The 22,804-nt window shown below is 39.0% G+C and overlaps 4 protein-coding genes across 4 annotated transcripts; 2 read left to right on the top strand and 2 right to left on the bottom strand.

The window, feature by feature from the left end:
* LOC140778560 (myb-related protein 308-like) lies at nt 1–1,401 on the top strand. Its single transcript, XM_073123351.1, has 3 exons — nt 1–241; nt 507–636; nt 724–1,401. The coding sequence occupies exons 1-3, from the start codon at nt 109–111 to the stop codon at nt 1,316–1,318; spliced, it is 858 nt and encodes a 285-aa protein (XP_072979452.1). The 5' UTR covers nt 1–108; the 3' UTR covers nt 1,319–1,401.
* Nucleotides 1,402–3,557: 2,156 nt separating this feature from the next.
* Nucleotides 3,558–9,385, bottom strand: LOC140779431 (ubiquitin receptor RAD23d). The gene is made up of 8 exons (XM_073124491.1): nt 9,275–9,385; nt 8,166–8,327; nt 7,223–7,273; nt 5,824–5,856; nt 5,697–5,744; nt 5,483–5,592; nt 5,320–5,389; nt 3,558–3,928 (listed from the first exon to the last, which is right to left on the bottom strand). Exons 1-8 carry the CDS (start codon nt 9,338–9,340, stop codon nt 3,812–3,814), a joined length of 657 nt encoding a protein of 218 aa, XP_072980592.1. The 5' UTR covers nt 9,341–9,385; the 3' UTR covers nt 3,558–3,811.
* Nucleotides 9,386–9,844: 459 nt separating this feature from the next.
* On the bottom strand, nt 9,845–12,951 carry LOC140778690 (protein FLX-like 3). Its single transcript, XM_073123517.1, has 4 exons — nt 12,843–12,951; nt 10,610–11,143; nt 10,306–10,442; nt 9,845–10,223 (listed from the first exon to the last, which is right to left on the bottom strand). The coding sequence occupies exons 2-4, from the start codon at nt 11,134–11,136 to the stop codon at nt 10,105–10,107; spliced, it is 783 nt and encodes a 260-aa protein (XP_072979618.1). The 5' UTR covers nt 11,137–11,143; nt 12,843–12,951; the 3' UTR covers nt 9,845–10,104.
* A 1,416-nt stretch (nt 12,952–14,367) lies between these two features.
* Nucleotides 14,368–16,777, top strand: LOC140778679 (cytokinin hydroxylase-like). Its single transcript, XM_073123503.1, has 5 exons — nt 14,368–14,754; nt 14,876–15,105; nt 15,200–15,456; nt 15,748–16,123; nt 16,251–16,777. The coding sequence occupies exons 1-5, from the start codon at nt 14,466–14,468 to the stop codon at nt 16,671–16,673; spliced, it is 1,575 nt and encodes a 524-aa protein (XP_072979604.1). The 5' UTR covers nt 14,368–14,465; the 3' UTR covers nt 16,674–16,777.
* Nucleotides 16,778–22,804: the final 6,027 nt, after the last annotated feature.

Below are 22,804 nucleotides of genomic sequence, written 5' to 3'. Positions count from 1 at the left end.
CCTCTTCGTTATAAAGGAAGGTGGCGATGCTTATAATTCTTTACTCTCTCTCTTTCTCCCTCTTGTGTGTGATATTCTACTTGGGTTGTTCTTGTAAAAGAGGGAAGAATGGGAAGGCAACCATGCTGTGATAAGGTGGGATTAAATAAGGGGGCATGGACAGCAGAGGAGGACAAGAAGTTGATCAACTTCATCCTCAATAATGGCCACTGCTGCTGGAGAGTTTTGCCCAAGCTTGCAGGTCTCTCTATGCCTTAAACTTTTTAGATTTCCTTGGCCTTTTCCTTGATCTTGTAGTTGGTTTATCTTTGTTTAAGTCAGTCAGGAGGAGAGGAGAAGGTTGGGGTTGATTAATTCGAAACATGAACTATTATTAAATGTTAATCAATGCATTACTAGTTCCAGACTGCGTACTGGCTGATACAGAGGCTGAAACTTCAATGCTGTTATTTTTTTTGTTTTTGTTTTTTACTCATATTCTATTGTTTGGTGCTTCTTTGGTGCAGGATTGCTGAGATGTGGGAAGAGTTGCAGGCTAAGATGGACAAATTACCTCAGGCCTGATTTAAAGAGGGGATTGCTATCAGAGTCTGAGGAGAAGATGGTCATTGACCTCCATGCTCAGCTTGGAAACAGGTCCCATTTGTTGTTCATTCCTGGTTCTTTTGTTCTTCTCTCTCTTTTAAGTGCCATATTGATTCTTCTTTGCTTTCTTTGTTGCAGGTGGTCAAAAATTGCAGCTCATCTCCCTGGAAGAACTGATAATGAGATCAAGAACCACTGGAACACCCACATCAAAAAGAAGCTAAGGAAGATGGGAATAGACCCCCTCACTCACATGCCCATCCATGCATCTACTGAGATGCAACAAGTTGGTTCTTTAGCTCTTGGAGACGGAAAAGATGAGAAGCTCTGCTCTCAGTGTTCTCCTAAGGAGGGAGTCCAAGAGGAAGCAGAGGAGAAGAGAATGGGAAGTATTTTAGATCCATTAGAGACTCAATGGTTCTCCACTGATGAAGTACCCATGACTCAACCCCATGAGATCATACTACCCTCTGCCTCAACTTCTTCCTCTTCTTCCACTTCATCATCTTGCTCTTCCTCTTCTTCTTCTTCTTCTAAAGTTTCAGTGAAAGATGATGAAATGCTACTTCCATACATGGAATGGCCAGAGTCAATGTACCTCATGGGGTTGGATGATACTATGGAATGGGACTTCTGCTGTTATGATGGGGATGGAAAACTAAGCTTTGATTCTTCTAACCAGGATCAAAAAACCGCCTTTGACCAGGAAGCCTGGAAATTGGAGCTCTTCTGATGTGATCATCCACATGTAATATTTGCTTCCAGAAAAAATAAAATTCTAAAAAAAAAAAAACACTCTGAGTGTCCATTCTTTCTTCTTGAGTTTTCTTTCTCTTTTGCTTCCTGGCATTTGTCCAAATTGACGATAGAATCCAATAAAGGACTTGTAATCTGTGTGAAATCTATTGACTTTAATACCAGCTTAGTTACAAGTGCTGCGAAAAGGAGATCATATGATTAGTATCAAGGGAATTAAAGTCGATGGTAATGTTCAAAGCAGGAATCATTTGAAGATAAAAATAGTCATGAGGCAAAGGTAATATTATAAAACTAGGATGGTTATCAGACCCTCAATTTCAAATAAAATAAAGAGATAAAAGTAAATATATATATGACTCAATTTTTTTTTGGTCTTCTGTTTTTCCGCTTCCTCGATTGACTAATTCCCATCTTATTCGATAGAAAAATACCCAAAATTTTGTGTCCTGTTGTTTTCTTCGTTTTCAAAGTTGTCGAGTATCATATCAGAAAAGAGAAAGACATATAAAATATAATTCTATGGCGGCTATATTTTGAGGTTTAGCTGCCTTTTTGACAAAGGAGAAGAAACAAAGTCCTCAGTTACTGTTGGCTTTGACTTTCACTGTTGATTACCGACGGAGCTCACCAAAGATAGAGAGTGGCGGCTTCAGCAGTACCATAAGCTCTTCCGTTCTCCTCCTTCTACGTAATTGTGATCAAATAGGTGAAGATTTTGCACTTGTTTGATGAAATATAATTGAGGAATAGCAGTGGGCTTTAGACTCAGAAAAGCTCATAAAGAATAGCATTTATGCACTAATTATGCATATATATATATATATATATCTTAACGGCTAATTGGAGATTTCCAGTCCCTTTCAATGGGATTGGGTAATTTCCACCATTTGTAGACAAAAACTACAGCTGTTTACCTGAATGCTTTTGGACCTTCTTTTGCATGTAAAGGAAGATTTGCGACCCAAAATTCTATCACTACGACTAATGACAAGCCTATTTTTTCCGGTTACGATGCACGTAGTCTCTTTCAAACGAATGCATAGTTAGGTATCTAAATAGACTGGCTCATGAGTCAGGGCTGCTAATTTCAAGGCTCGATAAGGAAAGGTAGTAGAAAGGCCGCACCATTTTCTGGTAACCCTATTATTATATACTACAAGTACCCTTATGTAGAAATTTCCACTCATCCGTGCTGCAGAGGATCCGATGGAATATAGAACACAGTTCTCTATAGACTCTCGTCCTTTCTTAATTCTTTCCTCCCGTGCCCATTATTTTGCTTGTCTTCTAAGAATTAATTAATGGGTGCACAGAAAGTTAAGTCAGAGAAGCAGGAAGATGGAAAGATTATGGAAAAAAGAAAGAAAAGGTTCTGCTATGGAGTAAGTAAGTAGATAATTTGATAAAATAGTAGGTTCATATGAATCAAAGCATAAGCTGTTTATGTAGTGGGTCCCACAGGTGGGGGCCATATGGGCCCCGAAATCCATCAACGGGATCCACGCGTCCACCAAAAAGGAAGAGGCACTCGGCAAACAAACCGAATGGATGCAGCTTTTTTTTGCTACTGGCTAGTGCCCAAGATAAACCGAGAGGCCCACTTCATCCGAGAGAAAATATATATAGAACCACCTATAAACTAAAAACTCATGGACTTTACTTGTCGACGGGCATGCATGTGTCAAACGTTTGTAAATGATTGCAACTCTGCACACTACTCGAGGGTGATAAGGTAGTGGAACTGTTTGCTTTTCTTGTTAATTTTGAAACTGACGGAATGGAAAGGAGGGGACTATCAAAGTGCCAAGCCCACTTGTAACTGTAAAACTTATATAAGACTTAGTTATCTATGGGGATGTGTCAAAGACTAAAATGATTGCATACCAACTCAAAGGAGCATCTACAGACATGGGGCAAGATCTCATACTACTTGCTGAGGCCCTTTATGGGGGCGGTGCCGCCCATGGGGCACCCTAATGGGAACTTTGTATAATTAAATATTCGCGTTGCAGTGTCACAGCTCTTGTTTCAGCTCGTATCAGGGAGGACAGACAGACCAACTTTCAGTTTCGACAAGACTCGTGCAGGTGACCAAGTATGAAACGCAAACACCTTTGCCAAATTAAGAACAAGCAAGACAGTTCTATATTTGATCCGCTGATAGACACAATGAAGACTCAGAGCAACAATTTACAGTCAGAGAACGGTAGAGTCAATAGCATCTAATTTCTCCTGTTCTAATGGGTAAAATAACCTGTGATGTATCTCAAGACAATACTACACTATTCTCAATCATCATATAACTACTGTCCGCAACACACTAGGTTTATAAAAAAAATGATGAATATGATACACTTAAAACTAGATATTGCTATTAATTTTCAGCCCGAATTAGTTTGGACACTAACATCATGTTGTGGAGTGGATCGACGCGAGCTCCGAAAGATGGTTGACATCACTAGATTGACTAGTCTTCGAACTCCTGCAGGTGATCTAAAAGATAGTCTGCGGCAAGGTCCTCATTCTTGTTTTGAGCAAGGAACACCTCCACAACAAGGGCACGTTTGAAGCCCATTGCTTCAAGCTGCCACAACGAGAGCAATGATATAAGGGAAAAAAAAAGAAGCAGAAAATCTAACAACAATAATCATATAAGAGCACTGGTCAATTAAACTGCCAAAAGTTCCCCTATGTGATATTTTTGAACCAATAGATCTGATTGATTGGAAAGGAGGCATTTGATGCATCAAATCTCGGATATCAGGATTTGATACAATTATAAGAATGCTAAAAGGAATTGTGGCATACCAATGATCTGATAGGAACTTAGGAGTTTGAAATAACCATATAGTTCATATAGAATTATAAAAACTATGAAATGAGGATGATATGTGAAGAACGAGATGATAACCATCATGTCCCATATCTCATCCAACGCCCTTAGATTGTTCTCCATTCTTACTAGTTATTATACCATGCTTAATAAAGGCAACATAATCATAATACATCATAATTCTTTACTCCAACATACCCTCCTCATAGCTCTACTTTGGTTTACCATTACACCAGACAAGCAAATTTGCATGCAGTGGAGGCCACCATACGACTTCCTATATATGTTTCAAATATCAGCCATTTTGGTGATCAGTTACTTTAAAGTAATTCATACACCAAACTCACAAGCACTAATTCAGGTATTTGCTCCAACTTTGTAATTGATTTCCATACATCTCTGCAGAGCTTCTATTAATATTATCCTTTTGTTCAAATGATAAAACTTTTAAAGTATCTCCTTAACTCCAACTCCATTACATGCCCTACAATACTGATAAACTCATATTGTGTCTAACTACTAAAACATCTATTGTAAATTGCTTACATTCTTGAGACCTACTTGTGTTGACTCAGTTTAAAATTGAAATATACTTTTTTACTTGCTTAGAACCGGAGCTAGTACATTGACCACCACTCAGAAGTGTGCTTAATTCCCTCTTTGCTGCACTTTGTTTCTTATGCAACACGCTTCATCTAGATACTTATAGTGACCGCATATCTGAAAATGTGAAGCTTTTGTTTATAGATATTCCTATGTACATTCAACTTAATCATGCTTCTATGTCACATTAATAAGACTTGAACATGTGAATGCAGTCAACTTAATGTAAAGTGGGAGCATTCATGTGCAAAGTCAAGGGTTCAATCTTTAGCATTGCCTCCTCGTGGAGATTGAAGTGTTGTGCTTGAAAATTGTCCAGCATGTGCCTTTGGGGAAGGTTGACTCCTTGTCCAATCCATTAAAGCCTATGAGCTCCAATTATTAAAAGAAAAGGACTTGAATTGTTAACAATCAAAACAAAGTAACATATATAAGGGAAAGAGCATAATGAACACATAATCTTAGCAAATTTAATTTAAATTGCTAGTGGAAAATGGCTTCAGGAAAAAAAAAAGTTAATGAGAAAAGATTCAACTTACCCGCCGAATGGCTTCTTGCTCCTCCAGAGTAAATGTTATTTGTGGCACTTGATCCTCACTTAGGAAAATCCTGGTTCAAACAACTTAAAAACTTAGAATTAGAAGAACTCCAACTGGCACATAAATGCACATGAATTCTTATGTACAGTATAGTGTTCCTCGCCTCTTTCCTAGCACAGGAGGTTCTTTGATTATACAGGAAAATTCTGCTTCATTATCCTGGATCAGCTGAAAAATGTGGGGATTTTGTTTTCCTAACTCTTGAAGCATAGGCTGTGAATTAAAGGGATCTACAGTCAGTAGACTATAATAGAAGTACAGAACTCAAATGTTAAGATTTGGCACAGGATAACATAAAGCAAGGAGAAAGAGCAGACCTTTATTATCTGAGGATTAGACTGCAACAGAACCATCAAGGTTCGGAACTGCAGGGAAAAAATGTCAGCGTGAAACTTTGTTTAGTAACCAGGAGTTCCCCATATTAGAATAACTGACATCAACTACCTGTGGACTTTTACGTAAGAAGCCGAGGCGGCCCTGTTTGAAATTGAGCAATGAGTTAGGAACGAGATGCACACTCATAAGACAACTAAATGCTTACACAGAGAAGCATGCGGGCATCCAACAGCCTGCCATCCACCAAGCACATGGAAATACTGATGAATATAAGGTTGCTCTTCTTACACTTAATACAATACATAGATCAATCTAATATTAACAGATGCAAGCCATTCTAGTAACAATCTGAAATTTAGAGATCAATATAGACAAGTTTGGCACAAAAAGACTGGAGCAGTATTAATATCTAGTATCAGCCAAAAGCAATTATCATAAGAATAGATGTTGTCTCAAAGCCAACAAGTAAAAAACTATTCTGATTTCCCAAAATTTCAAACCACAAATAAGCTCAATAAAAATTAATTCAAACACAACCAAAAAGTTCCTAATATATGGAAATAAATTGATGGCATTTAAGGTCAACCTAAACCTCAATATGATGAATGTATGTAAGATCTAATGTATCCAGAAAAGAGGAGAGCAGCAACAGAGGATTTCTCAAATAGAATGACTAATTTCAAGAAGGAAATAAAGGAATAACCAAAAATAATGTTTCCCACAATACCTATTAGGTAAAGGATGGCGAGTACGAAGAGTCAATGTCAAGAAGTGAAAGAGTGAAAAGAATAATCTGTTGCACCAGAAGTACTTGTCCTCGAATCAACCAACTAAAGAACCCCGTTCTTTATGTTTCAGCTCCCATTTACAATTATAATTACAGAAGGATAGCAATCCCCACAAAGATAAAGAGACAGAGAAAATTATGGTTGAGCAAATGAGACAGGAAGAGAAAAGAAATGAGAGGAAAAGAAGGGGTGTTACTAGCGCAAATATTGAACAGTGTCAAAAGTGCTTATGTAAACATTTTTTTTTTTTTTGGAAACTCATGTACACAATTATTATCTCCTTTTCTACCCTTTCTCTCCATCTAATATAAGAAGGCGTCACCTTCAATTTGATGTGGCACCTAGGGATTTAGTTTGAGCTAAAATCCTTTAGGTTTAACCTCTACCTATGTCAATGAGCATGGGACTCTTTACAAGTGCCCAAACTCGTTTAGTTCTACCACTTCAGTAGAATATCTTAGGCTGAATAAAAAAGGAAGCTATTAGCTATTGCTCTAATTTGACTTACATTTATGCATAAACTCACCCTTTGATCAAAGAGCCAGTTGATGGCCTGGAACAAAACAATTAATAACTCATAAAAAAGACATCTGATTCCACACCATCTAATAAGCTCATCATTCATGACATCAAGATTTTCCATAGAAGAATAACTAATAATTTGAAAATTCTAGATTTCCCAAAGTTTAGAAGTATATTATAACTAAGATATCACGTACCTGGGAAAAAGAATTGGCAGTGGACCCAGTGGAATGAACTGCTTCTGAAACCTGGACGGAAGGATAACTAGTTAGCCACTACTCCATGCTTGAGTTACAGGAAGGACTTGTACATGCTCAGGAAGACAATGATTAAGAGGCCAAGAATAGGAATTAAGTAATTTACACCATATAATAATAGTATTGAGACCCTCCATTGGCACATCACATGCCAATCCAGCTCAAGACGACAACACCGACATAGAGAACAATTTTCCCCATTAACAGAATGTAACAAATTCTCTTTATTTGTTACTTGTGGAATTTAAACAGTTAGCTGATGGAAGTCAATTTCAATAACTTCTGCCTCAGCTAGGAAATACCACAAGGAGATGAACTCAGTGTGCTCAAATGTGCTATCCAAGAGAGTGTCTAACAAAATCGTGCCTCGGATACTCATAACTGCTTTCCAAACTACAAAGTGAAGCTTCATTTTACCAGGCAATGCTCCAACTCAGAGACATACTATTTTTTCATGCAATGAATGAAAATGGAACAAATATTTGAGCAGACTATATCAGTCCACTTCTGTATAGCATTTTGCATTCAAATGCACAAATAACATGTTCCCGTTCTCACAGTACTCCAGCTCGGCAATGTTCATGAGAAGTTGCATATTCAGCACAATGAATCTGTTAGACTTTTGTTCTAACTCTTCAGGCAAGTGTGAAAGTGCATGAACAGAAGAAAATGTATCCATCATCTTTTCCTGTTTTCAATCCCACTACAAAGCAAAGATGGTAAAATAGATTGTACGTCATCTAAAAGAACTAAATCCCATGGATTTTATACATCAATCTGCATAAGTTTACTGGTTGCAGCAGAATTATAAAGATCATCTATTACAGAAGTTACTATGTAGACAAAACTCATAATAAAAAGTAGAATTGTAATGGAACCATACCTTACTCAACATCACAACTATGACACCATATTCAGCAATTTTATTATCATCCAATGTGGTATCATCTTTGAGAGTTACCCCTTCATGTATGAGCATCTGTCTATCAGCTGGGTATTGGTTGCCCTCTAATGTTGCCTCGATAACCTTTTTCACATAAGCAACCTGCACAAGGTACTTTTATTACAATGACACTGATCCTACAATAACAACAGCAATTACCAATACTGTCAAGATCAATTGCAGATCAAAAACTGCATTGGAAGGCAGATGCTAAGGTATTTCTCAATTACTTACATAATAAAATTATAAAAGGAACCAAAAACAAAAAATGTGGAGTATATATGAATGCTGTTCTAAGAACTCATCACATAAAATCATGTCATCTCTTTCACATTCTTAATGGTTCTTCTCTCGTACACAAAATTGTACCTTATCTTCCACCTCCTTATGTGAAACCAACAAAACATATCGACTGCGCCCTCCTCTTCTTATTGGTTAAATTAACTGTAATCTAACAGTTACGACTAGTTTTCAGCACAAATAATAAAATCGACCAAGATTTTATTCGTAGAATCTTCTATATGGCTGCAAAAAGAATTTTTGCTGTCCTGCCCTGACGTTGATAAGAATATGAGGAAATAGTGAAAATTAACAAATCTTGGAATAAATTATCCTGTTTCCCTCAATCGCCAAGAACATCCCTGTGTCTTCCTGTAAATTGAAGCTAGCATTCCCCATTCTCGTATATTTCAGCCTCAAGATTAAAAAATTGAGAATCCAAAGAAAAATAATGCGAACCAAGAAGGATTCCAGATACGCATTCATAACAGAAACAAACGATCAAAAAATCTCATCAGGTTCTCATCGAACAAAGAATTCCTAAAATTGGAAGCCAATATTTCAAGTTCTTGAACCGAGAAAAAGAGAAGTCCTCAATATTAGCGCGAGGAGAAGAAAACACACGTTGCCAGATACAGTTATGGACAGAACAATCAAGAAAGCAGATGAAACCTTGACAGATCGCAAGAACAAGAAACACAAGTCGATCGGACGGAGGCGAAACCCCGGCGATAGAAAGAGACAAGTGATCGAAGCGGAAGGAATAACACCTTGTCTTGGGGCTTCACTTCGATATCGAAATTGTATCCCCCCAGAGTCTTCACGATTATCTTCATCTCTCTCTCTCTCTCTCTCGGTTTCGCGTTCTTGAGAGAGCGGGAGAGCAGTCAGTCAGTGAGTGAGAACTGTTTAACTCTTATAGTGTGGTACGCTGCGCGCCCGACTTGTCTCAAACCGCAGACAGTTTTAGTCGCGAGTCAGAACTTGACACGTAAGGTGTCCATTCTTGGTTGGGCGTATTAATCAAAGAGGCCCATGGGCTAATTGGCTAGATAACAAGCCTCTGGATATTGTACGAGCCAAATGCCCATTTAGTTGATCCTTTCCTCTACGATTTAATAAGTTTCAGTGTCTTAACGGTTAAACTTATGGCTTTTGATTTCTGATCCAGTAATATCAAAAGCAAAATGTTCTCATATTGAATCTTAAAGCTAGACAATTAGACATTAAAAATAATGTCAGAATTCTCAAAGAAATCAAACGATGTTCCTAGACCACAGTAGGGGTGGGGTGTCAGCTTTGGTTTGTGTCCAGGTTTCTGGTAAACTCGAATGCATTAGTGAGAGAAATCTTTCTGTAATAAAGATATAGCAAGAGTAATCGAAGTAGCTAATACAAAGAGCACCAACGAATTTTTCCAACACCCTTGACATATACAAAATAATCACCATGGTCCAAGCCACCGCATCCTCACGTATCAGCCTTTTGATCAGTTTACCCCCACAAGAGCCAATGATGGAGTTGAAGCTACAAGTCATTAATCTTTCAAGAACTGGAAAGAAGAGAGAAGGGAGTATAAGGGGAGAAAAGGACCCCTATATTAATAAGGTGGCCAAGGACAGCGACTGTAGAGGCCTTTCTCAGCACCATAACCATCAGAAGGAGCATCTGGAAGACCCATCTCAGGATTGGGCTTGAGCATTCCATAAGATCCAGGAGCTACAAACATAAAGTTTGAAGGAAGCCATATGAGGGTAGCTTAATCTTTAAATAGAATAAGAGAACAAGAAAAGACATTTACCAGGTCGTCGTGCTCGATTCTCCAGCTCAGCCCTCAGCTTCTCAAGTTCCCGAGCCATAGAACCAAGATTCTTCTCCATCACCTGCCTCTGTTCCATTTGGTCAGAACTTGCTTTCTTCTCATACTCGATCATCGTCCTAACAGAATGATCCAAAATACAGCTATTACAACTTTTGCAAATATCAAAAGCAAAAGCCTGGTCTGAGCAAATTGATCAATTAATAAGTTTTTGTTTAATTATACAAGATTCTCTATTCTGCTTCTCGCAGGCAACTAGGAAAATTAGAATAAGAGAGCTACAAACCTCCCTCTCGCTAACTCCTGACGTAAACCGGCCAGTTCAGCTCTCACAGATGGTATTTGCTGGTTCTCAGACTGTACATGCTTCAGTTCTTGTGTTAAACTTTGAACCTTTGAAGACATCTCTTCCCGTAAAGCTTCCAATTTTTGTGCTTCAGCTCGTAATTGCAGCACTTCTGCCCTGAGAGGCTCAAGGGAGCGCAGTTCTGCCTGTAGTGTCAAGCCTCTTTGGATCAATTCCCGGGTCTCAACTTCCTTGTCAGCACGCAGTTTTGGTATGGCCTGACTTAAGACATGGAGCTCTTCTTTAACAAGAGGAATCTCACTCCTAAGTTCCACAATTTCCTCCATCAGAAATCGGTTGTCAGCAACAATTCTCCTCATTTCATCATGACGGATGGCAAGTTCCTCTTCGATATTGTGAGGAGGCATGGGTCCACGTGCTCGATGTAGTGGAGGAGGGGGACCCTCATGGAAACCATGAAGTTCATCGCTCGCAGTTTGACGAGGCATACGGTACCTTGCTGCCATCAATTATCTGATTGGCGAAATACCAATTTGATGAATAACTAGATGAGAACGTACCGAAAGCAGTCTAATAGCATCATGAGATACCAGATGAATAAATACACTTCATACATCTCACTAGCTCCTCCACAAGCATCCCAAGGATGATTTCCAAATACTTGACAGAAAAGGTGGCACAAACAGATAACAGCAGCTAGCACCATTATAGTTTGTTTTGATGTGATGCAGGCTAAGTAGCTTAGGATTCATTAATTATCGCATTATAATTTTCTTTCTTTGTTTCTGTACCATGATCCATCCGAGGGGAGAGAACTATCAAATAACTCAAGCATCATAGAAAGGTGCAAAAGTCTGCAGTTCCTTAAGGATTTATTTTGCTTATTTTCCTATTCTGTTATTCAGCTGCAGATAAAGATTCTAGGCAATTTGAGGTTTTACTATATTATTCATCCATATATGTTATTCATCAGTGCCTCATTGAACATGGGCACCCACCCAAACTACTCTCTAGTCCTTACACATACACATCAATAAAAGAACTATGCTATACCATTCTTTGAAGCAAGCATGCAATTTCGTACCTTACCAGAAATTGCCAGTGTTAGTGCTTCGCCGTCTGCGGCCCAATTACCTTCTCTAATGAACATAAACATGTAGTAGAAAATACTAGAGATTTATGGGTAAAAGACTTGTTGTCAAGTGACTTACTCAAGTTATACAAATAGATAATAACATTTACAAACATCCTTCAGTACTACGAGCAGAACTTACATCCCACAATAATTTATTTTCAAAGTTCATGTATAGGGACCGTTCAAGCCTTTTCAGTTTTATAAGAGAAAGCATTTCTGCATTATGTATGATATACCACTCATGTTCTTTTGCATGTATATCATTGGAAAGGACAACATGGATAAATCCTGAAGCTATAATAAGAGTAAGTAGGCATCATTCTATATAGAATAAAAATGGCATGCACTATATCAGGCTCCGCATACTCCTCCTCCATATGTTTAGGACTTGATACTAATTTTTTTCTAATATCTCGAGAATGCAAAAGCACTCAGTCATCCAGAAGCCAATCATTGGGGTCATACAGATGCACAGTCCAACAAATATGCAGTAATAAATGTATATTTAGTCCTCCAATCTATTATATTTCTCTGATTACATGGATACAGCTGGATGTGAAAAGCGAAGCAAACCTTTACCACGAAAACCATGATAAAAAGATGATGCTTATCAGAATAAAATGTCATGACTCGTGAGTCAGTAGTAGACTATTCTAACCTGACATTCTTATGATCTACAATATATACTTACTCTATCAATTCTCTTTAGAAACATACAGCTCGATGACTTCGAGCATTTCCATTCGCTCGAATGCTTAATTCAAATTGAAATTTATTTTATCAGCAATCAACAATGTAGTAAACCTCAATGGCTTTACATAGCTTGCCGATGCACACAAGCCCATCCATAACTATATCAGCAGTAACTAATACGAAATTCTCCTTATACTCAATCACGCTTCAATACGCTCTTCATTAGGCACAAAGACACAACAATGCACACAGACGATTAGTAATATGCTAATAAACGAAAACAAAGAACAAATTCGAAAGGCATGCAAAAGAATAGCAATTTTGCAAGAAAAATAACAAAAGCTAAAGATCTAAACGAGGAATAGAGACGGAGGAGAGACTTACGGGGGAGTTCTTCGACCCTGGAAACAGAGGATGGAGGTGAGAATGGCTCGATGGAGGCGTAGCTAAACCCTAGTGCTTGCTTGCTCTTCCTCGTAAATCCTCGCTTTCGATACTAACTTGCTCTGAAGCACGCGACGGGTGCGGGTTATACCCAGACGGGATCCGAAATCCGACCCGATAACTTCGGGTAGCATGCGATTCAACTAATTTTCCTATCCCGACCCGTGCTACTTTTATGAAGTCTTTTTCTTTTCTTTTTTCTTTACTCAACATTTATATGTAAAAAGTATTTGCAAACATAGACCTCTTTCGAATTCGCTCAGTTTAAGCTCAATCTCATAAAGGAGGTTACTGAATTCCTCAATGTGTCAGTCAGTAAAAGAGAGAGAAGTGTTATGATGTTCAGGTATAGCAGCAGCATGAATGCAATTTTGTGTTCTTTGTATCCTCCCAAGAACATCTCTGTGAAAGATAAGGATGCAATTAATTTTTTACCAACGCAAAGAAGTAACGGATAGTTTGATAAGAAGCGTCGTATCCTGTAGCTCCAAGTGCATCCATCCACTGCATTAAATCAAAATAACAAAGGCAGCAGAAGAAACGGAAAACGGAAAGCAGAAACTGAAACGTTTCGTTTCCTTTCCTTTTTGTTTCCTTTTCTGGTGAGATGGGGCTTCACCTTCATTCATCTGGACTTTCCATATATGTGCTGGTGGAGGAACCCCCTCCAGCGCATCGTAGCTGGTCCACTCACTAATTGCGTGCACCCAAAATTAGTAAACAATTGCTGCCGATATAGTCAATCATTAGATGCCTCTTGTGAAGATCTAGTTGGATCGAAAGCTTAGATTTTTGTTCTGGTGGTTGTTGAATTCGAATCCGTGGGTCTAAACTTACCCAAAAGTTTATTTATTTATTTTTTCGAAGATTAATTTTCTTTTAAGATTTTTCGCGTGAGGCAGACGAGTGTCTTAATAATGTCTCGTGTTCCTCCTGTTTGCGTGCAAATTGTGTTAATTTTTTTCTTCAAAATTGTTCTATTCTATCCGAGAGAAAGGGAAGAACAGAATAAAGCCATGGTAAAGAAAATCAAAAGAGCTAGGATGCCAAAAGTTAAGTCGGACGTGGTCATCTTTTGGAAATTCCGAGAATTTTAGTTTGATTTCGAGAAACCTTTTATAAGTTTGACCATCTAATTCTCCTGCAATTTGGTGGCAATATAGTAGATGAAGGGATCGCTGCATCCAAATCTTGTAAAGCTTCACTGGTAAGTATGCCATAAAAATTAATAAGAGTCTTGACTAAATTTTGCAATTGAAATGACGTCAAAATGGAAGCCTTTTGAGCATGCATCGCTGCTCTACGCTCCTCCCAAAACCAAAACCGCTCTCTCTCTCTCTCTCTCTCTCTCTCTCTCTCTCATACTCTCTCTCATACTTTGTTTTATTCCTCCCACTCCACCCCACCCATTAATTACATATCGGTCATTTCCTTATATCCTCCTCCTAGGGGATTATATATATAGAGGAACCAGTGGGTTGTTCCCATTACCCTTAGTCCCTTAAGTCTCTCTCTCTCCCCCCTCTTCCTTTGTTCACTAGTGGCTAGCTTAGTCCCCTTACCATGGATCTCAAGCTAGTATTCCTTCTAATCTTAGCCTTCCTCCTCCCCTCCTACTTCTTGCTGAAAGCCGCATGGATCACCATCTCATGTTACTACCTGAAACCCAGAGGCATCAAGAGATTCATGGCCAAGCAAGGGGTCCGTGGCCCCGAGCCCCGGTTTCTGGTCGGTAATCTGAAGGACATCGCCGCGCTCGTCTCCAAGGCCACCGCCGCCGACATGGACTCGATCAGCCACGACATCGTGGGCCGCCTCATGCCCCATTACGTCCTCTGGTCCAAAATCTATGGTATGTTTAAGCCTCGGCAAGCAACACTAGTCGAGATCAAAGTAGTAATAGTAACAGTAATAGTAATAGTAATAGTTAGTTGCATGCATAGTGACCCGCCACCTTAGTTGATGATCAACAGGGAAGAGATTCATATACTGGTATGGGAGCGAGCCGAGGCTGTGCTTGACTGAGACTGAGATGATCAAAGAGCTGCTGTCCTCCAAGTATGTGCAAGTCTCAGGTAAGTCCTGGCTACAGCAACAAGGATCAAAGCACTTCATAGGACAAGGGCTGTTGATGGCAAATGGGACCAACTGGTTCCACCAGCGTCATGTTGTGGCCCCAGCATTCATGGCTGACAAGCTCAAGGTATATATTCCCATATGCATGTCAAATTGATCATTGCACCGAAGAAAAATTTCTAATGGAGATCGATTTTGGTGATCATGAATTGATCGAGCAGGGTCATGTTGGGTACATGGTGGACTGCACTAAGCGAACGATAAAGGCACTCCGTGACGTAATCGCCTCAGGGGATAATAATATTAATAATAACGAGGTGGAAATCGGTGCCTACTTGACTCGATTAACCGGTGATATCATATCCCGCACCGAGTTCGATGGCAGCTACGAGACTGGGAAGCAAATCTTCCACCTCCTCGAGAGCTTGCAGAGCCTCACGGCCCAATCCAGCCGCTACTTGTGGATCCCCGGTAGTCGGTGAGTCCGAATCCGAGTCCAGGCTTAGTTTAAATAATTTAATATATATATATATATATTCTTTCTTTTTATTTGTTTTAAAAAATTGCTTGGATTTGATCCAAATTCACGTGATGTTTCTACTTAATATTCTCCCCCATCCCTGGCGTGCCCATCAATGTCGGTTAGTTTTCGACAGTGGCACTAACTTCAACTCCAATTGCGTGTTTTGATTCCTGCAACTGGCTTAATTACGTGTCCATTTTTGGGTTCCCTAACTCGTGTAAATTTTTTTTAATCTCGGCTGTTTAGGTTCTTTCCCAGCAAGTTCCGGAGGGAGATCAAATCCCTCAAGACAGAGGTGGAGAGGTTGCTGATGAACATAATCCAGAGCAGGAAAGACTGCGCCGAGATAGGGAGGACGTCGTCGTACGGGAAAGGGCTGCTTGGGTTGCTGCTGGCCGAGGCACAAAAGAAGAAGGACGGGTGTAGTTATAGCCTTAATTTGGTCATGGATGAGTGCAAGACATTCTTCTTTGCTGGACACGAGACCTCAGCTTTGCTGCTCACTTGGACCGTGATGCTGCTTGCCACGAATCCGACGTGGCAAGACAAGGCTCGGGCCGAGGTGGCTCAAGTCTGCGGGGATGAGCCCCCGTCGGCCGACCATCTTTCTAAGCTCACCGTCGTGAGTACACTAATACTTATATTTTATAATAGAAAGAAAATAGAGAAAAAAAAAACTCGCTTTGATATTTATGTTAATATGTTAAAGCTACTAGCTTAGCTTTGCTGCTTCTTTTTTGGGTTTGCAGCTGCACATGATAATTAACGAGTCGCTCAGGCTGTATCCTCCGGCGACGCTTCTACCAAGAATGGCATTTGAGGAGATGAAGCTAGGCGACCTCCACATACCAAAGGGGCTGTCTATCTGGATCCCGGTGCTCGCGATCCACCACGACGAGGAAATCTGGGGGAAGGATGTGCATGAGTTCAACCCGGAGAGGTTCGCCGCCCGGTCGTTCGCCCTAACTCGCAACTTCCTGCCCTTCGCGTCCGGGCCGCGCAACTGCGTCGGCCAGGCTTACGCCATGATGGAAGCAAAGATCATCTTGGCCATGCTGCTCTCCAGCTTCAGCTTCACTATCTCCGACAACTACCGGCATGCGCCGGTCAATGTCCTCACCTTGAAGCCCAAGCATGGAGTTCAAGTCTACTTGAAACCTCTCAAGCCGTAGTTCCAGGGACCTTTTTTGTTCTTAGGTTCCAGTTTTTGATGAGCATATAATCTTGTGAAGGTCGAGGAGAGTTACATAGAACAATATAGAGATTAAACATATCATATGCTCCCTTACAGTGAAAAGAAGAAGAAGAAGAAGAAAAAAAAAAAAAAGAGGCATGGATTCCTCAAGCCTTGGTTGGTAATTATATTTCTAGTTTGTTTTTTAAGTACAAACTTTCTTTCTCATAACACAACAAAGTAGAGTATACTTTAACGTTTAGACGATGAGCCACTTACAGTTGTAAAGCACACAATGAAGGAGAAAAGATAGTAGTTTTCCATCTACTAATCAACAAAAAGAAGACAAGCTTTTGAGGACCTTGGTTGCGTCTCAATACGTAAAGTTAAGCACCCCATGATGGAATTTTATATTATTCCAAGCAAATAAATAAATAAGAAAAGAAGGTTACAGTAAGAACTTGATACCAGATTAGTGTCTAATTTTATAACATATCATGCCATTAGAGGCATCGAAAAGAAGCCCTATCCCTATCCCTATCTCGATCGATCCTTTGTTCATGTAACTAATTACTAAGTGATTAGGATAGATGGATCAATTCCTCAACCCCACTCTCTAATTTGCTTTTCGATGTAGCACGTGTCTTTCAGCACTGTCCTATAGCTACTAAGCACTTAAATTAACCTTTTGAGCAATTGGTGGACTATGGAAGTGCTGAGTGATCAAGGATATTTATAATTATATCATTCGTATGGTACCGCAGAAAGTAGTGTAGTCAAAGATAAAAGAAGAGTGGATAAGCCCACAGGTGTTAAATAAACAACTAAGCAAGATATGCATCCATAATGCGCTGTAAAATGATACCTAAGTTCTACCCTAAGTGCTCTAGTTCCTTCTTCTTCTTCTTCTTCTTCTTCTTCTTTTCTTTCTTTCTTTAATGGCTCGTCTTTCTTATCATCAATCTTAAAAGCTTAAACAGTTAGAAAATAGACGTGAATATGATGCTCTTAGATCGTCCCTTTCGATTCATTGTTTTATGGGGGAATACATGATTACATCTACTAAGTGATACCATGTCCACCAACTCATACTAGCCATTGGATGATTAGTTTTGACTAAATCGACCGAGTTGACTTATGCTTTCTTTTACATGGTCACTACTCCTCCCAGGGGAAAGTATGTCTTAAGCTTTGGCTTTGGAATAAATTCTTCACATATATATTTTATTTTTTATTTTTTATTAAAAAAAAGGGGCGGGGGGGGGGGAGGGGGGTAACTATACGTGAGGATCATGCATCGGTCAAAGTGGGGGTGGTGATGATTCTATTAGTTAATTTTATGGGATGGTTTTAGCAATCCAAGAGATGTAAGTGGCTCCATGGATAATTGAATGGATAGAAGTTTTAAAGGCAATGGTATGTGGTGATGGGGACCATCAGCCATGGGCTTCTTTATTCTCCTATAATAAAAGGACAAATTAAAAGGGAGCTAGCTTAGCTATATGGTGGGTAGGAGGGGTTTATTTAAATGGAATTTGGGGTGCACGAGTGGGAATAACAAATCGATCGAGATGCCTCGCGCACCCAAAGAGGGCCCAACGCTGAGAGACTTAGCCCACTCTTTTGTGGGCCGTCTTGGAAAGTGGCGAGCATTGCATTTTTGTATGACTCCTCCACTCGCCACTAGGAGAGGCACGAATGATGTTTCTACTCACCTCCCAATTGACTCTGACCATCTTGTTCTAGCTTCTAGGTGGCTGGGGATTAACATTAGGGTTGTAGTCAGCTCTCTCTCTCTCTCTCTCTCTCTCTCTCTCTCTCTCTCTCTCTCTCTCTCTCTCTCTCTCTCTCTCTCTCTCTCTCTCTCTCTCTCTCTCTCTCTCTCTCTCATCCTGCAGACTAAGTACGTTGGATAATATAGAGACAGTCGATCGACAGTTAGCAAGGATTCAGTGCACATCGACCTGTCTGGGTCAGTTCGATGAGCGACTGGATGCGCGTCAGTGCATTATTGCTACGTATTCGATGATCTTGATTATACCCAAATGTGAACACAAAGTGTCATATAGTTAAGAGCAGACATGATCAGAGTCATTTGGTGTATACGATTGATATATTGTCATGTAGGCTGGACAATACGAGGGTTGGTCTATCATGTTGGAATTCCATATCCCGTGACCTATATTTATTGATTTAGGAGCACGATTGGATGTGCGACAGCGCATTAGTCGTGTGTATTCCATGATTTGGATCGTTCTTGAAAGTAAATGTAAGTGGTTGTAAAATTACAGTGGACATTATCAATCAACTTAGTATATTATGTCAGGATTCAGCAAGTGTTGACTTATTTATATCAGTCCAGGTGCACGATTGGATGCACATTAATGCGTCCAATCATTTGCACTCTATATTCCTGATCATACTCGAAAGAAGGTACAAAATGATCAAAGAATTACAACAAACACAATTGAAACCATCGAATACACACAATTGATACACTGTTCATATTTGTCTACAAGCATAAACGGTCCCTAGGTTGCCGACCCACACTAAACAATAATAACCTTTCCTAGATACAAGATTAGAACTCAAGGCTAAAACTTCCTAGCAATCAATGGTTTTGTCATTGGAGTATCATTTCAGTGGTCCCTTGCAATTTTGTTTTGAGTAGACTTTAGACTCTCTTCATAGACAGTTACAAATACTTTTGTTAGGCACAAAGGGCTTTTTACTTTCTTTCTCTCTCCCTTTTTTTTTAAATTTTTTTGAATTAGAATCTAGCTAAAAAAATTGTGAGGCTAGAACAAATTAACTATGTGAAAAATTTATAATTTCTGGAGCGGCTCAAGTTTGCTCGATTAAAATGTTGAAACTAATATGAGTTAATTCTCGTCTATTAATTATTATTATTTTCTATATATATATATTCTCTTTCATGGATAGTAGTGGCAGCCAAAAGTACTCATGATATACAGGTCTCCAATTTGGCCCGTTTGTAGTGCCACTCTTTGTCTGGGGTTGAAAGATGCCACTAAGAAGCAGTGAGTACAAAACCATAGGCTTGCTTGTTCCTTATCTTACATTTGCTGAATGTCATATCTCGAGTTCCAAGGAATCTACTACTCACAAATATATGTACAAGAAATGAGTACATAGTGGAATTTAATTTTATTTTCTTCATTCAACTAACAAAAGGATAGGAGGAAAAGGATTAGACTTTACAAATTCTATCTTTAATTTTATTATTATTATTATTATTATTTTAAAATAAAATAAGAGTAATTTAATTATTAGATGATCTAAATATATTTCAAACAGGTAATCAAAGCCGTACAAAAATGACAGCAAACGGTTGAATAGACTAGTTTGTCGAGTAATACAAGTGGAAAGTAGTCATGGAGCACGTTGATCCTCCCACTAGAGAAGAGAAGAGAAGAGAAGAAGGGAATAAGAAGTAAGGCCTTAGGGTTACCCAACTTGTACCTTAGCTAGGTACGGTATATCCATCTCTATCTCTCTCTCTCTCTGGCTGTGTATATAAATTACTTGACCTTTGCCTGTAACTAGCTTTCAATCTTGTCAAAGATACTTTTGTCAACCGTTAGAGATAGAATTTGGCATTGAGAGTTTGGAATCATGAGAGAGACAAGCAACAAAGGTTGTGATAAGATACATGGGATGGGACGAATAAATTCCAGCCGTTTTGTATTGCTTGGCTTCTTTTCATTCTAATGCTCAGTCAACTTGAGAACCAATTCACCTCATGGGTCCAAATCATGTACCTAATTGTCCCTTAAAAACTTGCTTATAGCAACAGTATGTAGAATGTTAGACACGATGCATCATTGTAGGAAAGTTTGTTACTGTAGCCATCTTTTGGAACCATTGTATGTGGTCAATATAGATAGAGAAGTTTATTTTTCTGCTAATTAATTATCTAACAAGGAATAAGATTCCAATCTACTAATCTCTTAGTAGGTGCTTGTTGAGGTTGTAGGTTGTAGATTTAATTCTAAATTAACTTAATTTCCTTCGCTCTACGTATTGGTAAAAAAAAATTAATTAATTGAGTTGGATTCACAAAATTAACGGTGTCTCTAGTTTAATGATATTTATTTTGCCCTTCATACTCTTCTCAGTTTTATTTTTTGAATAGTTGAAGAATAAAAGAATTGTATTGCGATTTAAAAGTTATTATCCTATGGACTTTCTTTATTAAAAAGACTCGGACTATCTAGAGAAAATTGGAAGAGAAATAAGACGGTCCCTTGATTTTTATTTTTCGCTAGCCCTAGTAGCTCTCCGTTAGTGTTTGATGTCTTCTCTTCATCTGAGGGTTTGCCCTCATCGGTTACTTTGCCAACGCTTTCCCCCAACTAGGAGAGGAGAGAGACTTTCTTCTCCCATCAACATTTCCCTTCTCCTCTATTTTGTCTACGTTTTTATCTTTGCTGTTCTCCTTACCATCTCCCTCATTGTTTTTCCTTGCTTTCGTCGAATTTCCCTATGCGCTAATTTTCATTGCTTCCTCATTCTCTTTTCGTCGATCTCCGCTTTCTAACCTCGTTCCTTTCTTTAGTCTTCTCTCCTTTCATTTTCTCTCTTTCTTTCTTCCCCCTACCTCTCTGTTTGTGCCCATCATCCCATCATCACATCTTCAGGCCATAAGTACCCTTCGGACGACTTCACCTCTCTCTAGTAGCGGGCTCTCAAAGCTAGCTCTCCATTTCGTCTCCACTACTCATCTCCGAGGCTACCTCTTTACTATCAACTCTAGCATCTACTTCTTCCTCCGGCATCGGATCACACCGCCCTCTTTCCTTCGTCGCTTCTTCTCCCTCACTCAATTCGTTGTTGTCCATTGTTTCCACTTATTACACGTCATCCGGCTTATAACCCTTCTTCTCCATCTTTGCTCGCCTTTCTCCTACCATTCCAGCAAGAGTGACAACCATGAAATTCTGATGGTCGTCAAGTCACCTAGTTTCTTAGGTTATTATTTTTAAAAATTTTACTGATAGTAACTACACTACTTCAAAATCTACCCAAAATTGAGAGGAAGTTAAAAGCTAGCTAACCTATTATCTATCAATGTGTTGGGTCTCTCCCATTCAAATCTCATATGCCCTTGGATTTTGATGCTTATTTTTTTTTAATAGTATTAGTAGAGGCCTCTTCAAAATATTTCATATTTTCTAAATGTATCCAAATTGTAAATCATGATTAGAATTAGTGAAGTTATCTACTAACTAGCTATTCCTTTTTTTTAAAAAAAAACACCTAGAGATAGAGATAAATCGACAAAATATCTCAGCGAAACGAAACAAAACAAAATATCTTCTCGATACCTCCTACACTGCCCATAGTATGTTAGAAAGCGTTAGAGAATATCATCATAATCGAGATTAAAAGATTCGTAATCCATCTCCTAAGCTCACAGATTACGGAAAGATGGCATCAAACCTTTTTCCCAATTATTCCTGTGGGCCGGGCCAACCATAAGCCCGAGAACTGGAGTCTAATGGTCATGCACATGCTATGCTATGATAATTTGGTATGCTAATGCTACTCTTTATGGCAACACACGACACTAATTAATACTAACTACGTACTCATTATTGCCCTTCTCCTCTTTTATCTACTCTTATTATTAATATAATAACAAGAAGAAGAAGTGGAAGAAGACGAAAGAAGAGTTTAGCATGGTCCCTAATCGATCCATTTCTTAACTAATGCTCATTGTGATTGGTTTCATTAGCCAACTAAAACTCCTAATTTTGAGCTTGGTGTTAATTAAGTTTGGAACTTTCTCGACTACACGCAGTCTTAGTTTTCTTTTCCATTTCTTGTCTTTTTTAAACAAAAATAAAATAATCGACGTGTTCTCCAAATGCGATGCTGACAAAGAGAGGTGATGTTAATTTTATACGCTATGATGGAAGAGATCTTTACACGCATTTTGAATTATAAAGAGACGTTATCTAGGTACGATAATCGAAGTTTCAACATGAATTTTGATAACACTGAGGGATACTGCTGATGGAAGGATTCAATCTTTTTTATTATTATTCTACTCTTCACCTTTATGTATTTGTCTATGGGCCAAACCAACTTGGTCGCCTATATAAC

This window comes from Typha angustifolia, chromosome 15 (genome assembly GCF_048772165.1).
Source record: "Typha angustifolia cultivar Huaian chromosome 15, ASM4877216v1, whole genome shotgun sequence".
NCBI classification, from domain to species: Eukaryota; Viridiplantae; Streptophyta; class Magnoliopsida; order Poales; family Typhaceae; genus Typha; species Typha angustifolia.
This window is presented reverse-complemented; position numbering and strand designations above follow the sequence as displayed.